The sequence below is a fragment of the Anoplopoma fimbria genome, chromosome 9, assembly GCF_027596085.1.
Source record: "Anoplopoma fimbria isolate UVic2021 breed Golden Eagle Sablefish chromosome 9, Afim_UVic_2022, whole genome shotgun sequence".
In the NCBI taxonomy this organism is placed as follows: Eukaryota; Metazoa; Chordata; class Actinopteri; order Perciformes; family Anoplopomatidae; genus Anoplopoma; species Anoplopoma fimbria.
The window spans coordinates 27,827,290-27,843,462 of record NC_072457.1 but is presented as its reverse complement, the minus strand read 5'-3'; the positions used below and the strand labels follow the sequence as shown (position 1 = coordinate 27,843,462).

General features: G+C 45.9%; 1 protein-coding gene across 1 annotated transcript in view; it reads right to left on the bottom strand.

Moving 5' to 3' along the window:
* Positions 1–8,196: 8,196 nt before the first annotated feature.
* The window catches only part of bcl11ab (BCL11 transcription factor A b), a 33,586-nt gene continuing 25,609 nt past the window's right edge, over positions 8,197–16,173 (bottom strand). Inside the window, 2 exon segments of the mRNA XM_054603773.1 lie at positions 8,197–9,759; positions 9,762–11,426. Of these exon segments, the coding sequence (XP_054459748.1) occupies positions 9,425–9,759; positions 9,762–11,426 (2,000 nt within the window). The 3' untranslated portion in view covers positions 8,197–9,424.

The following is a 16,173-nucleotide window of genomic DNA, read 5'->3' as shown; positions in this document are numbered from 1 at the left end:
GGTCTTGGACACTCAGTAGACCACGGGGGCAGAGCGAGTGTTGTACAGAGCGTGGGAGAAAGGCCTGAACATTGTCCTTGCCCTGAAAAGCAAGGAAGCCACTCTTCTTTTATTCCTCCTCTCATCCTTGTTTTGCACTTTATCTCTTTTCATTCGCTCCGCTCTCCGTCTTATTTTCAATGAAGCACTTGGGGCCAAAGACATGTCAGTGCTGTGGATACACACACACACACACACACACACTCACACAGACACACACACACAGACAAGGACACACCTGGGTATGAGAGCGCCAACTGAAAGGAGACAAGTTCATCCAAAGGGCCTGGCTAACAGTAACACAGGAGGGGCCAAGTCCCATTGTGCCCCAGGTCCGCTCAGAAGCTTCTTACCCCTCAGTGTTCCTGAAGACAGACTCCCAAGGTGCAATTCGACAAGATGGTTTTTGTACACTCATTATTTGTGACCCTTTTTTGTCTTTCATTTTCTTGTTTTACGGCTTTGTTTGTTTGTTTCTTTCAGGCGAGGGTAGAGTAGCCTTGGGTCTTTTGACGACAGCTGTGCTGCCGAACGCTGCATAGAAACAACACAAGTTCAGCACAATGACTGACAAGCGCTTTGTAGGACAGGAGGCCCACAATGAATGTGTCCCCACTAAAGACCACCGGTTGGCCCCATAAAGACCAGAATATTAGAGGCTGCCTGGTCCAAGTGAGTCGGACGCACTCCTGCAGCCCCCTGGTGCAGTTTGGACAACTGCGACCTCCAGCCTGCAGGATGGCAATATTTGTGCAAAAGCTTTTAATATATGCATGTGGAGTGTCAACTGAACAGACTTACTGAGGGTCCAAAACAGAAAATAAAAAGTGTTGGTGAAAGAGGGTATTTTTAAGAAAGTGTTTTTCTTAAAGTGAGCATAAGATATGAAAAAATTAACAGAAAGAGGACAGAGAGAGGCTGTGAAATATCAAACATCGATGTCACACAAACTCTCTAACTCTCCCTCTCTCTGTGACAAAATGCATTCTTTGATCCTGAGGAAAAAAACATACAAGCCCATACAAACAAATTGTAAATACTGCAGGCAGAAGGAAGTATGTGCAGGGTGTAAAAAGGTCAGTCCAACAGGTCAAGCATGTGACCGTGGCCCTGCAGCCCCTCTTCCCTTCCCCCCTTGTCCCGCTCTCTTTGACCCCTGGGCCTCAGGAATTAACCAGGAGTGGCGGGGCAATTCTCAGAAACTTCCAGAAACTTCCAAAGCCCTTTCACCTCTCAGCCTCAGCCAGTCTTAGCCTCTGTCACCCCTGCAGCAGCTGGAGCAGCTCAGAGAGCTCTGCTGGGTCAGTGCCGCCGTATACACCTTTGACACACACAAGCACACAGAGGGACACAAACAGGAGGATATTATATATGCCGTAAATATAGATAAGAAAGGAAAGTAAACATATGTAAACACAAAAGAATGATATATGTGAACAGGATAAAACTAGGGGTGAGGTCCATGCAATGTTGGACGATTATGCAGAAACCATAGAAGACTTTTTACACCCAATGACAATGTCTTTAAAATTTGAATTCTCTACAATATCTAAGCATATTACAGTGTGTTTAGATACAGGGAAAGGTTGTGGTTAGGGCAGATCAATTATGGTTAAGCTATGGTTAGGATTAGGCATCTATAACACATGTTTAAGGTAATGGAGAGATAGTGGTTATGTGTACAGGTGACATGACCTTAGTGTCCACAGGGGTAGCTGCAGCACTGGACACTGAAAGTCACAGACAGGAGAAAAAAACCCAACAACTACAGAAAGCGACCACTCCTAAAAACTTCAGTTAAATATCAGCCGAAATCAATCAGTCTGAAAATCCAAACTGTCGTGGGTGACATAGTTTACAAGCTACGAATGATGTATTTGCTGAGTTGCCGTCGTGTCCGGCCTTAACTGACACTGAAATATAGTGGCATAAAGAGGCCAGAGGATGAACTTTGCCTCTTTATCCACAGGACCGTAAACAGGCGCCCTACTGTCTCCCACTGCACACACAGCATACAGCTCACATACACATAGACACACATGCAGGTGCGCTGAAAAGCGCACACAAGTCAGAGGGCACTGATAATATGACCCTGTTTAACTGGTCGTATAAATTCTGCCAGCGGCGTTGCACCTGGAGAACACACACAAATGCACACGACGCAAAGATATGAGCCGTGAGCGTACACTGACCCAGTCGTATGCAGACACATGTATGCGAGTGCACACGCCCACATGTATGCATCTGTCTTGGCAACACGTCCACATGTTATAGAGCATGACACGCACACATACAGTTTTTGGCAGCAGCGGCTTTAACAGTTAGAACGGGGTGCCACTCATGGATGTCTACACCGCGCAGTTCAAGGTCAGATCAGTCAGTCCCTGGAATCTACTGCCCCCGTCCCGCCCCACCTCCCTCACCCCCTGACCCTCCCCTCTCCTCCAACCACCCATGCTCTGGAATGAGCCTCCCCTGCAGTGTGCCAAAGGAAACCCCCTTTGGCGATAGACCAACCACATACTGATACAGTGCAGCTGAAATAGTGCTGACCCGCACAGGGCCGGCATATGTGTTAGTGTACAAACTGTACCAACATGAGTAATATATATTTAGGAATGTCACAGACGAACCCAAAGGTCAGTAATAAAGGCAATACCTTGAGGCTCATATCTGATTGTGCACCACGAAACCACGAAACCAAGAGTCCACTCACTTATGGTCAGCACAGTTTTTCGAGAAATTCCTCCCCCCCCCTTCTCACCCCCGGCCCCTGTCCTTCTTTTTCACTCCAGGGTCAAAGTTTTCACCTTATCTGGAAGCCATCAGCCGTACCAGTCCCACCTCTGTGACTCATTTAGTTGAAACTGTTTCACGTCGTTAAAACCCTTCTCTCTAGGTCTGAGAAGTAGGAAAAAAGGAGGAAAAAAAAAATCACATACACGGACGTTTAAAGCAATACTTCACAAGCGAGGTAATCCTGGTCCCTGCCAAGATTTTGGCTGCCAGTTACAGCACATATTGTCTAGCGGGCAGACCACGACTCAGATGTTGTGAAGGCGAAGGAGGAGGAGGAGGAGGAGGAAGGGGGATTCTGCTGTGATCCAGTTTACTATTTTGGCTGGGGCTTTCTTCTCGCTGTGTGGTCATGGGGAGATTCGGGCGCAGCCAGCGGGCACAGAGGACACCGCCTGGCCGCAGCCCGACACAGAAGCCACATGGCCAGAGAGAGAAAGAGACGGAGACAGAGTTAAGAGAGGGAGAGGTGTAGGGAGAACGGCAAGCAGAGCTGTAGGGTGAGGAATGTGGGTGAGGTTATTCTGGTTTTCTCTTTTATGTTCTCACATTTTCTCACTCTCCTTGCCCCCGTCTCTTCTTCCTCTACCGTGTGCGTCTCAAACACTCCCTCCTGGCTCTCGCACTTCAACTTCAGCCTGACCAAACTTCAACTTAAACCTTGTCCCTCCATCCATCCCTCTGTCCCTCTTTTCTCCCTCCCCCTCTCTCTCTCTCTTTTCTCAGACAGACACAGCTACCCTGGACGTTTCCTTTCTGCCGGCCTGCCCCAACAAAGGTGCTCAGTCATGTGAAACCTAATCTCCAGCCCCCCAAAACCTGACCCTTGACCCCTTCAGTCTTCACACAGCCAGAGGGGGAGGGGAGCCGGGGCAGGAAAGGGAGGCTTTTGGGAAAAGGTCACATTCCCAAAGACACTTTTGTGTACGCACGTGTGTGTGTGTCTATGTGTGTGTGTGAGCGTGCATGCACCCGATCCATTATGTGGTTTGAGTTCCAGGATCAGCATGTGTGTTTGATTCTGTGTCTGCGTACAAAAAGTGCATGAGGGGAAGTTTGCCTGTATACTCGTGTGCACTTAACTGCCTTTAAAGTTTTTTGTGTGTGTGCTTGCATGTCTGATGTACAGTAGGTTTGAGTGTGTGCATGCGCAGGCACAGTCTATGGGCGTATGTGCATGTTTGTGAGAAAGCACTTTCAGCCCCCAAGCGTTGCTGCCCATAGACAAAACACAGACTTTGTTTTCTAGCCGATCCAGACCTGCAAGTCTTGTCTGGGCAGAGCTCCTCTCCTTCCACCCTATACTAGCAATCCTCAGATCTTTGTGTGTGTGTGTGTGTGTGTGTATGGAGCATGGTGTGTATATGTGTGAGGCACTGGGTGTCAGCTGTCCTGGGTGATTAGTGCTTTTATATTGTTCCAAGGAGCCCGGACGAGGCCCCCTCTTCACTGCAGCACAGCACAGCTGCAGTCTGCCTCTCCATCTCTGCTCTTCAGCCTTCCTCTACTCACTGACACTCAAGAGACGGAGCTCCGGCCCCCCAAAAAACAAAAATAAGCCCAAAAACAGAGGCAAGAACTAGAGGAAGAGGATTGGACAAAGAAACAAAGCATGACAGTGTGCGTATAATGTAGGGAATGAAGAAAAAGGAAGGCGGGATAGGCGAAATAAAGAGGGGGATGATCCACTGACAGTTGACGCAAGGAGGAGACAGAAGCGTCAGAGAGACGGAGGAAGGCAGGGAGATAGAGGGAGAGCAGTGGACAGGGAGAAGTGGCACATTAGGATGATTAGAGAGTCGATTCAACGTGCCGACTCTCTACTGGACAGGATTTCCCCAGTTATGCCTGGGAGGCCTCCCCTGCTTTAAACACACAGGCAAGTCAGGACAGAGAGAGAGGTGAAGTAGTGGAAGAAGAAGAGCAAAAGAGGGGAGGGGGTCGGGAGGGAGGGATCTTATCTTTGTGAAGCAGTTTTGATTTGCATAATGAACTAATAAATCTTTGCCCTTAAACACAGAGCCAAAGTATCCTCATAAGACTTGCCAGAAATGAGAGTAACAAAAACACTTTTTAATTTTCTTGTTTTACTGATGACAAACAAGTTTGATCGAGAAACTATTCAAACAGGACTGTACGCATTGCTTTCGGCATGACAACCTTTTTTTGAAAACTCCCCCTTCAATCACCCGATCCCGACTGTTGCCTTTACGAGTAAAGGACATATGTCTACACAAGGAGGAAGAGGAGGGGGGCAGGGCCTGGTAGGCAAGGGCCAAGAGTCTGCTATGGGAAAAGTATGTCTGCTATGCACAAGTTGTTTGGTGGCGGGATTTGTGGGCCAGAGCATTGTTGCTCTCTTGACATTGAACTTGGGAGATCGGAGACAAAAGGGGGGAGGAGGGTAACCACCCTCCTGAACATTAGAAATGTGTATATGTGAAAGAACACACACAGGCTAAAAATTCCTTGCTCCCGACACACACCCAGCCAACCCCACCCCCCCTCCACTTCCTTGCAACTCTGCTTTATCTTAACTGTCAACACCTGGCCCAAGCAGGAACCTCTCTCTATCTGTGAACTTTAATCTGGCCCTGCTAGGCAAACAGCAGCGGGCTCGGACAAGGAGAGCGATTAGTCTGTCACGTTGCCCTCCAGTGCTTCAGCGGGGAGAGGAGGAAACAGGGAAAGGGAGGGGTCGTAAGAAAAGAGAGAGATTTGGACGTAAGAGGATATATAAAGTTAGAAACAGCGCGATGAAAAAAACATGAAGGAATAAAAAAAAAAAAACGGTGTTGTAGTGGGGAAAAAGAGATGGAGGCGGGGGGAGAAAGAGAGAGACAGGAGGAGATGGGAGGGTTGCTGGAGATATAACAGGCGCTTCGCTGACCTGACAAGGCCACAGACCAGAGATATGTTGGTGAACTTCCACCCCCTATGACGGGTGATTCAAGCTGCGCCATGAAAACACACCTGGGTGCAATATATTCAAACACATATATGCAATTAAGTGCTATGTAACATTTAATAAATCGTATGTGTATTTGTGTGTGTGCTGGTGGTTCTGAAAAGTTGTATATAGTGTTGGATAGTTAGAAAATGAGGATGCAGATCACAATAAAAAAAAACAAATGCAGCAAATTCAGATATGTATGTAATACTTTTTATTTTTTTCAAGACAAAATGGCTGAGTGAAGAGAATAATGCAGACAACAGCTGAAAATAGAGTGGCATCTCCGTAACTGAAAAAATAACAACAACCAAATCTGTAAGTCGAGCAAGAACTCATGAATGTTGGTCAATGACCTTTGGTCATTTTAAAACAGAGAAATTAAGCCATCACAATTCATCAGGAGGGAGTTTAAATGAACTGATTTGTTTTGCAGTGACTCCATTCTGAACAGAGCATGTGTGTGTGTATAGTCATAATAAATAATGTCGACCAATGCCGTAGGTCAACTTCAAGTTCAGTTCAGAACAAATAGCTTGAGAGTAAATACAGAACACAGGATGAATCAGGCTGAAAACTCAAATGTACCTCAAAACCATCAGCAATGATAACATGTACCAAACTTTTTTTTTCTTTCTATGATTTATTTAGAATATGCCTTGCATATGAGATGTACCATATTTAAATTATAAAGCACCATGGTTCTTTTGGCAATGAAATAAAATTCAAAATGACAAAAAAAAACTGTAGCAAAGAACAAAAATGCTTTTCAGATTGATGTTGGATTGATTGCATATGACAAAAGGTCTTTTTCAAAAACGGCTGGAATGTTATTAGGTGGTACATGTTCAAGAACAGTAAAAAGTTGGCTACCGAGAAAACCCAACAATAGCTTGTATTACTGCATATAAAATGGCAGGAGAGAAAAATATATAAAACAAACTAAAAAGATATGTACAACCACCTGTTTTTACCTCATTGTGGTCACTCCAGCGGGACTGCCTGAAAAGGCCATTATATGACCTCTCACCCTTGGGGAACTTCACAACATTGTATTTTTCAAAAACATACTTATTTTCAAGCATACAAATTATTCACACTATATTATCCTGCCAAATTAAGAAAATATACGGTGGCAGCTTGTTGGGATTTTTTTTCACTACAGAAAAAAGGGTACATTGAAACCTTTAAAGAGTACAGGCAAAACAGTTAAAAATACAGGCTCCAACATAAATACTATAAGTGCCTACACTAAGTGAACATTAATTTCAAATACCATTCTAAATACAGGAAAAAAGTAGACCATAAATGTGTTTTGAACATAGGAACTTACAAGAGTGTGCATTTTCCTATGTGTTTTAAGTTCTCTATATATTTATATATCATAAATCTCTCCCCAATGCAAATTTTGTTCAACCTGAAGACTTGTGTATAGTAAAGGCAAAAAAGATGAGAGACATGTTCATTACAATTCATTACATAGTGATCAAGTCCCAGATGTCACCAAGACAGAAAAAAGAACAATAAAAAAAATGAAAACAAAGTTTAAATAAGATTCTCCCCTAAAGATATTGAAGTGTTACTTTAAAAAAACTCAACAACACAGTTTACTTATCTTTTTAAATCAAATTTAGACTTATTTTCTTTCTGTACTGAGCAGTATATTTCTATAGTTGGTATGAAGCAGGATATTTCTATGGCGGTTCCTGCATTGATACCCCCAAGAGCCAAACTGATGTTTGGTTCCTCAGGAGGAGACATGGCTGGCGAACAGTTTATATTCTCTCTCTTTTTTTTCTCTTTCTTTTTTCTTTTTAATGCAAAGCAATGACACCACACTAATCTGTCAGCATAAGAGCAAGTTTTCCCTTGAGCGTCCGACTGTAAACTGGGAAAATTGAACAGTGCACGTAGGTAGTCCCAGATCTGCAATCTGGTCTTCGTTTTATACTCAACCGACTGTACCTCCGATTAGGGAGACAGATACAGAATCCAAGGCAGAGTGACAAGTGCTATATCATCAACAATGACGGTATGGAGTAAAAAAAAATAAAAAATACAACTACCACAATGAGGTCTAGAGTATGTTAACTGAAAAGAACACAACATGTGAAACTTTGACTCTTAAAAACTTGTGTGGAAGGGGCAATTTGTTTCAATTTATTTTCTAAATTCTGATTCTTGACTTTAGATTTTGACTTCCATTTGAGATCGTTTTCAATGAGTTAATAAAAAATGTTTCAGATTACTTAAGGGTTTCTAAGATCTAACTCGGTGAAGAGAATAAGCGCTATAAGGACATAAACATTTGAATTGTAGAGACACCTGGTCAACCCACTCCCCACCCTGCTACCCTTACCCTCCGACCCCCGCCCAAACCCCCACCCTCACCCAAAATCTGTCTGGCTTAGGACAACTAAAAACCCACTCTGTGGTCTCCAAGTGGCTGCTGGCTACACTGCTGCCATGGCTGACACTGAAGAAACATAATTCTGCGCTACTTACAAAAAGAAAACCTGCAGACTTTTAATTTTCAAAGAAAATAAACACTCTGGAAAATTAAGAGCATTACGTTGGTTAAAACAACTCGTCAGACTACCCTCTCAGTTTGGTACACGTGTACCGGAAAACATAAACACCTAAACCAAAATTCTACACACATACTCCTTTTTAGCATGTAACATGCCAGTAAACAGAATCATAATCTGGAGAATAACAATATACATGAGTCAGGCAGTTAAATGATTTACCAGAGGTACACATAATCTTTTTTTTTTTTTTTTTTTTGTTTCAGCTGGTTCCTTATGCTCTGCTAAGTCACAAAACAACAGGGTTGTGCAGGTGCTTGATGCAAGGACCTGCTTATTCCATATGTGCACAAAAATGTCCTGTAATCTTATATAGCTGAAACTCCGAGCTTATAGCAAAAAAGGAGGATTAACTAATGCAGGTAAAATATCCAAGGCACTCTTTGTTGTCATTTCACACCATATTGTTAATTTCATTGCTGTTTTTCAAAGAAATATTTCATGGCGCCAGTGCCTAGCATTTCATAGGCAGCCCAATTTCTATATGTATATATTTATATATATCTTATTTCAATCTCGCATGGAAAATCTTTCACAAAGATCCGTTTTAAGTGTGACCCTGCTTGTCTTGACGTTTTGATAACATGACACTGTCCACTATGTTTGAACACAAAACTGTACATGATATGTAAAACAGTATGTACTGTATGCAGCATGGGTTCTCATAACTAACTTTTTTTCTTTTTTTACGTTGAAGAAATCAAAAGTATCAACAGCAACACATGTACAACCAAACCCACCAGCCAAGGACAATTTTCTCTCTAAGTAGCCAAAACACACCGAGCATGCTGTCCAGTTACAAAAAATACAAAACGTGTAAATTATTGCACAATAGAAAGGCTCAAAAAGTTTTGCGTTTGATGCAATAATATTGCCCCAATGATGGATCATGCATTCAGCTTTTTCCAGTCGGGGGTGATAACAGGGGCTGTACCGTGAACTGGTGTCTAACCCTGTTGTCCTTTCCCCTCACTTATTGGCTAGTTAGCCAGGGTCGCTTTTTAGCCAGAGGAGCCGAGTGAGAGAGAGCTGCCAGCATGCTGCTCTTTGCCTACTCAGTCTTAATGTCACTATCCAGAGGGCGTTCGCTGTGCCACTTCTTCATGTGTTTCTCCAGAGTGCTGTATACACTGAAAGGCATGTGGCAGATTTCACATTTGTACACGTCCTTACCCATCTGTCCGTGGGTCTTCATGTGGCGGGTGAGCTTAGAGCTCTGGGCGCACGCGTAGCTGCACAGCTCGCACTTGTAGGGTCGCTCTCCAGTGTGACTGCGTCGGTGCACTGTCAAGTTGCTGCAGTTCTTGAACACCTTGCCGCAATACTCGCAGGTGTCACTGCGGCGGCCGTCCTTGGAGTTCGGCCTGCCATTCCCACTGCCGCCGTGGGGGTGCTGGCCCCGCTGCCGGTGCCGCTGCGTCCTGAGGCGGCGCGTTCCCCGTCCAGCTCGCCGGGCGGGGTGGAGAAGCGCAAGCTGCCGTTTTCCGACGAGTGCTCGGATGAGGAGGCGAAGGGCGATTGTCTGGAGTCCCCACCTGTAAAGTTGATGAAGGGGTCCTTGAGTTGTCGTGAGGCAGCGTAGCCAGCTAGCCACTGCGAGTAGACGTTCTCCGTGTTTGGGATGGTGGGCGTGGAGGGGTCGAGGTCCTTCTCCACCTTGATGCGCTTGGACAGGGGACTTATGGAGCCGGGGCTGATCCGTCCACTCAGCAGCTTCCTGGACAGCCTGTCAGTGTTGGATCGAGGTCCCAGGCCATTGATGGTAGTAGTGGTCCCATCATCTGCTCGGTCTGACTCCAGGGCCGAGTCCTCGTCAACGTGCTCCCGGGACGAGTTCCTGCGGTGAGGGTGCAGGGCCTCGCTGTTCTGGTGGTGGCGGGCCCCTTCGAGCCGCAGGCTGAAACGATAGTCATTCCTCTCCTCCTCCTCCTCCTCTTCGACTCCAGGCTTAGTCTCAATTTCCTCCTCCTCTTCTTCCTCCTCCCCCTCTTCTTCTTCTTCCTCCTCTTCTTCCTCCTCTTCTTCCTCTTCCTCCTCCTCTTCCTCCTCTCCCTCCTCTTCTTCTCCATTTACAGGCATCAGGCCGTTGTTCTCACTCTTGAACTTGGCCACCACTGACTTGAGAGCGTCTGTGGCGCTGCCTATCAGGTCACTGGTGCCAGGTTCGGGGGAGCTTGCGGTCGAGAGGCCATCATCTGACTTGGCATTGAGCACCGAAGACTTGCTCTGACAGTGCGTCTTCATGTGTCGCTTCAGTTTGCTGGCCTGGGTGCAGGCATGGTTACACAGGTGACACTTGAATGGCTTTTCCCCCGTGTGGCTTCGCCGGTGAACGATTAGGTTGCTCTGGAACTTGAAGGTCTTCCCGCAGAACTCACAAGACTTTGACTTGAGAGGTGTGCCCGGTTGGGTCGCATTGGATACGGGATTGGGTGTGGAGCGCGATCCAGAAGGTGACTGAGAGGTGGAGAGGGGAGGCGTAGCTGAAAAGGGAGGCTTTGAACCTGGCTGGAATGGCTGCAGCAGCCGTTGCATAGGGCTGGGCCTGTTCGGGGAGAGAGGCGGGGAAGCCCCAGTGGCGTTCCCAGCCAGCTCACGTAGTCGTCTGGAGAAGTCCATCGGAGGGGCTTCTAGTGGCACTGAGTTGAGCCTCATCACCCTGTCGAAGGCGCTGGGATGGTGGGTAGCAAGGGCTAGGTCATCGGGGCTGAGGTGGTGGCGTGGTGGCGGGCTGAACAGAGGCGGAGTTCGAGGGTATCGGCCCTCGCGAGGCGTGGATGCGGATTCCCGGCCAGATCCGGAGCCCGGCATCCTCAGGAGGCTGTAAGGACTGCCATCGGCCAAGTGGACAGCATGGAGGGGAGGCTGGGAGGAGGCACAGTCACCCCCCATCCCGGGAGCTGCAGCCACGCGGGGGGTGAGGGGGCTGCCAGGTTCGCTCTCCAGATAGATGCGGAAGCCGTGGGTGTTCTGGGCATGCTGGAGCAGGAACCAGGCACTGGTGAAGGGCTGCTTACAGGTGGTGCAGGTGTAGCTGCTGGGCTCATCTTTATCTGACAAAAAAAGGAACACAGAGAGAGAAACAACATTTTAAATTGAGTCGATAAAAAATGTAAACAGACTTACTGACAAACAACTAATTGATATTACATCACAGCTGTAGAATCATGACTCTTCAATGATAACAGTGAGGGTTTTAAAATATGTTACAAAAATGTCCAATATGATCATCAAAAACTGACAGAATGTGACTGAGTTCACTCGCTGCTATTTCTTTTATCTCTGGCACTTTCAAAATAAAACACTATTACACCATCAATTATTCCTGGACAAAATTATTGTGATTAGGTAAGAGCTTTAAAAAATATATCAGATGAAAGAATTGTATTGTCACAGATCAATAAATATTCCTTCTTACTTTTCAGATCATTAAGCATGACTGAATCTTAACAAGCTGGATAATGCATTTCAAACAAACAACAAGTTCTGAAACCCTGAACTCTAACATATGTGATAGATTAAATGTGCATTTACATTTTTTTCAAACCAGCATTCACTTCCAGTAGGTGTACGCTTAACAAGAGAATTAATTAAACAATAATGAGAGACATCTCAGGCAGCAAGTACACAATTTACACAGATGAGAGGGCATAGGAATATTTCAAACAATAATTGACTTTCAATAGCACTTGCACACTGACCGGAGATTTGCCTGACAACGCACGCCTAATCTCGTTAAACACACTCATCTCTCCTCCAATGCCATGTTTACAGAATTAGCGAGGCTAGAGTGGGACATGTATCTGATGCTGCATATTAATGCTGAATACAAATAAGAGGTCACATGTTAATAAATTGTACCAGCGTTTATCACAAAAAAACACACATTCACAGCGAAAAGAAGCGAAGGGAGTAATTGTGTTTGACTGTTTGTGTGTGGGTGGGAGGCTCCTATAAAAATGCATTTCATGCATTACTTTTCTATTTCTGATATTTCATGCTTTATGGATTTATTTAAATCCTCTCAGGTGAATAGAAAAGGAGAAGAAGGGGAAAGCAGAAGTGAGAGATATGCAAAATAAGAAGCATCCGCCACTTGCAAATGTGCTCCCTCTTTCATCTTTTGGCTTTCTTATCCTTTCTTCTCTTTTTCTTTTTTTCACTGGAGGGCATTTTTCTGAAGTCATTTGCAGACACTGAACCCAAAACCATGGTCATACTGTGCCAGACACGGAGAACAAGCGAGAGGGAAAGACGAAGATAGGCCACGTGTATGTGTGTGTGTGTGTGTGTGTGTGTGTGTGTGTGTGTGTGTGTGTGTGTGTGTGTGTGTGTGTGTGTGTGTGTGTGTGTGTGTGTGTGTGATTGCGATGAACGATCCCTAAGATGGTGGATGGACAGTTGTGCATGTTTTAAGCCTGCTGTGGCAGAGAGACAAAGGGGTGAGGAAGGGGCAGAAAGAGAAGACGGCTGCTGAGCAAAAAAAGAGGGATGTTGTGGATGAGCAATAGACGGAACAGATTGGTGTTTTTGTGGTTCCCCTTTCTATCTCGTGTGTCCACGGCCACCACGGCCCCCTCCGAACAATCTCACTTAAAGACCAGAACACAGCATAAAATGTGCACCCAATCAAACCTCCACGCAAACCTTTTTCTCTTGACTGAAAAGAGTTGGAAGGGGGTTATACTGGTAAATTATGGATCATTACAATCTGCAAAAATTACAGTTAATTGCTGCCACCTGCAAGGGGCTTTGACCCCCTATGGAATTTTTCCATCATAAAAAAGCCATTTGCCCGTACAGGTTTCTGCTCCCTCTCTCGTAAGCACACATGAAATGTGCCCATTACATTGGCTTTGGCTATATGTAGGTTTCCTATGATTATGTGTGTGTTTTTATGGCTTTAAATAGAAAGCCCCATATCTCTCGTAAAACGGTTGCAATAACCTGGCCTCTCCTGTTCGCTTTGCTTTGATTTGCAGCCTCTACACACTTCCTCATCCCTGTCTTAATGTGTGAGCAGAGAGTGCATATGCATGAGGAGGAAAATAGATGAAATTTTCTGTTATTGTGAAGGACGAGAGAGGGAGATGGGGGGGGGGTTGAAACGAATGCCGTCTTCTCCTCCGAGATATAGCTGCGTTCGTCAGAGGAAAGAAAGCACTGAGGGATCATGGAAGTGAAGGAAGGAGGCAGGGAAAAAGGAAGGGAGCGAAGTAGGGAGAGAAGTGTGGCGTGAAGGGTACATTCCTAATGACAACCCACCACATTTTCTGAAGGACACCAGGGCCACACACAGCACTTCAAAGCCGGTAGTCAATTCATTTTCTTATGTATAAGAAACGGCATGTCTTGTGCTATGCAATCACAAACCCATGTATGGACATTTGACAAACTGTGCTCATGCCACAAGCAGTGACAACAATTGTTCCCCATCCAGGCAGTGGACGCATTGATGGGCATCAACAAGCCAGGCCGAAGCATGCCCAGATTCACAACAACGGCAAAAAGGATGTCTAAATAACCCCGCAACTGTCCTTGACAGATGTAGTCAAAGGGATGGAAGGAGGGTTATTCAAAAGAAAAAAAGACGTTCTGACAAGGCATTTGACGGCCTTGAAGGGTTTTTTTTGTTTTTTTTGCAAGTAAGAAGAGGAGAGAACTGTGCGTAGAGAAAGGATGATCTTATAAACGAGTCTGTCCTCTAATGGAATAAAGGAGAGCTCCCTCTCACTCTCTCCGTCTGTTTCTCTCCTTCCATTAACTCTAAGTCTGTGGAGAGCAGGAGAGCTCAGGCTAATGCTGGATCTCCAGGTCCCTTTGAAATAGGATCAGCAGAGAGGAGAAACCACACTGACAACCCCTTAGCTGCCATTTCATGGCGGGGGCTGAAAGAAGGGACTTTGGGGGAGAGAAAACAGAAAGCAGATAGAAGAAGTGAGAGATGGAAGGAGGATCAGCAGCAGAAAGAGTGGAAGAACGATAATCACGAAAAAAAGAGGGAATATAAGAGCTAAAGAGGCAGAGCACAGAGGAGAGACGCAGAGCAGTCAAAGGAAAAGAGAGGGGCGTTCACAACTCCTTCAAAGCCATTTCAGCTCGTTGCAACAGAAAGCCCGGGGAGGCTAGTGTCTAACGGACACAGTGCACCGCTATCAGGAAAAGAATATGATCCAGAAGCAAAAAGGAATGATCCAGAAGCAAAAAGGAAAACTGACATAAGGGCAGTGGGGGAATAATGGCGACTTGAACAGCAGATATGGTCGCCTGCGCTGCTGACACCATATTCGCACCGTCGTCCCAGACAGCAGTGTTGACCAGACAAAGCAACACACCCAAGCAGTCTAGGATGCTGAGACATCATGTATACTTTGCTCATGCATAGTGCTCTATTGTTAGTGACCCAACCCCCAAAACCAAGTCTCACACGCACTCTCTCAATCACCGCACACACGGAGGAACCGTATCAACCCCCTTCCCCTTTTATCCCCAACGGCCAAATCACAGCCACAAACACAAACAAACAAAACAACAGACGCCAAGACATCGATGACCTTGACCCAGTGTTTGCAGGTTAAAGAAGAACTTTCTCCCTTCATCTCGCCATCAAACCCACAGACTGTCCCCCACTCCCTTCAAACTTTTCCAGCCATACATCCCAAAAACTTGCAGACTTTGGTTTGACCTCCGTTTCATTTCGTTTTGTCCTTGACCAAGCTTGATAGTGCGCTCAGGCCGTCCTGGTGCGACCACGCAGCTCTCACTGATATTGGTCATTTAGCTAATGGAGGAATGAGCTAACAGGATTAGCGCGCAGGCCTTCCAAAAGGAGAAAGAGGAAGGCACAGAGACGGGAGACACGGGGGACACAGCATGTCACCGCCATTTTCCCAAAGCTATCAGTCGCCTGAGGCTCGGGAGCACTCACACACACCTGAAAAGTGATTATGCTAATAGTGGGTCTTTGCCAATATTCATAAGTGTTTATAGGTGTTGGAGTGAGTGCCTTGGGAAGACGGAGGGTTGTCAATACAGTGCCTCTTAAGAGGGCCTCAGCCGTAACTGGCGTTAATGTGATTACTACTCTGTTTATGTCATTAGGGTATTCACAGTCAGGGATTGGACAGGGGTGAAGGGGGAAGCAGCAGAGGACAGGTTGAGGAAGAAGGTGGTGGAACTTGTGGAGGCTCCACAAGGCACAAATTAGAGCTGTTCTTCAGTGTCCTGCATTTCCTTAATCCAGTCTGTTGTACATGACTTTCACCTGACTTGAAGGTATGAGTGGAAAAGGATTGAACCATAATCACTCGTCGTCAGGGGCTTTAGAGTGTGAGAGCAGCTTTACTTCATTGCATTCATTGGTGTCTCATTCATGTTATCACCCCGAAGATGTTTTATCAGTCTCTGCATCCGTTTGTGAAAATACGTAACAGAGCAGCTGGCTGGCCTTGACCTTCCTCCTTACTTCTCTACCTCTCTCTGTTTGTCTGTGTTTCCCTGCCATACACACACACACACACACACACACACACACACACACACACACACACACACACACACACACACACACACACACACACCATCAGGTCTCATACACTCACTTCTTTGTCCCGGGCCAGACTCGTTGTGGTGTGCTCAGCCACTGGCCACAGACAAAAGGCTTGTTTGACCAACACTTGTTCCTGAGACAAAGCCGGATGCAGGAAATACGGTTTACTAAACAGAAAGCCAGCCAGGGAATAGAACAGGCCCAAATCGCAAGTGTGATGTGGACCAGGGGCCTGCAACACTGGATGGTGT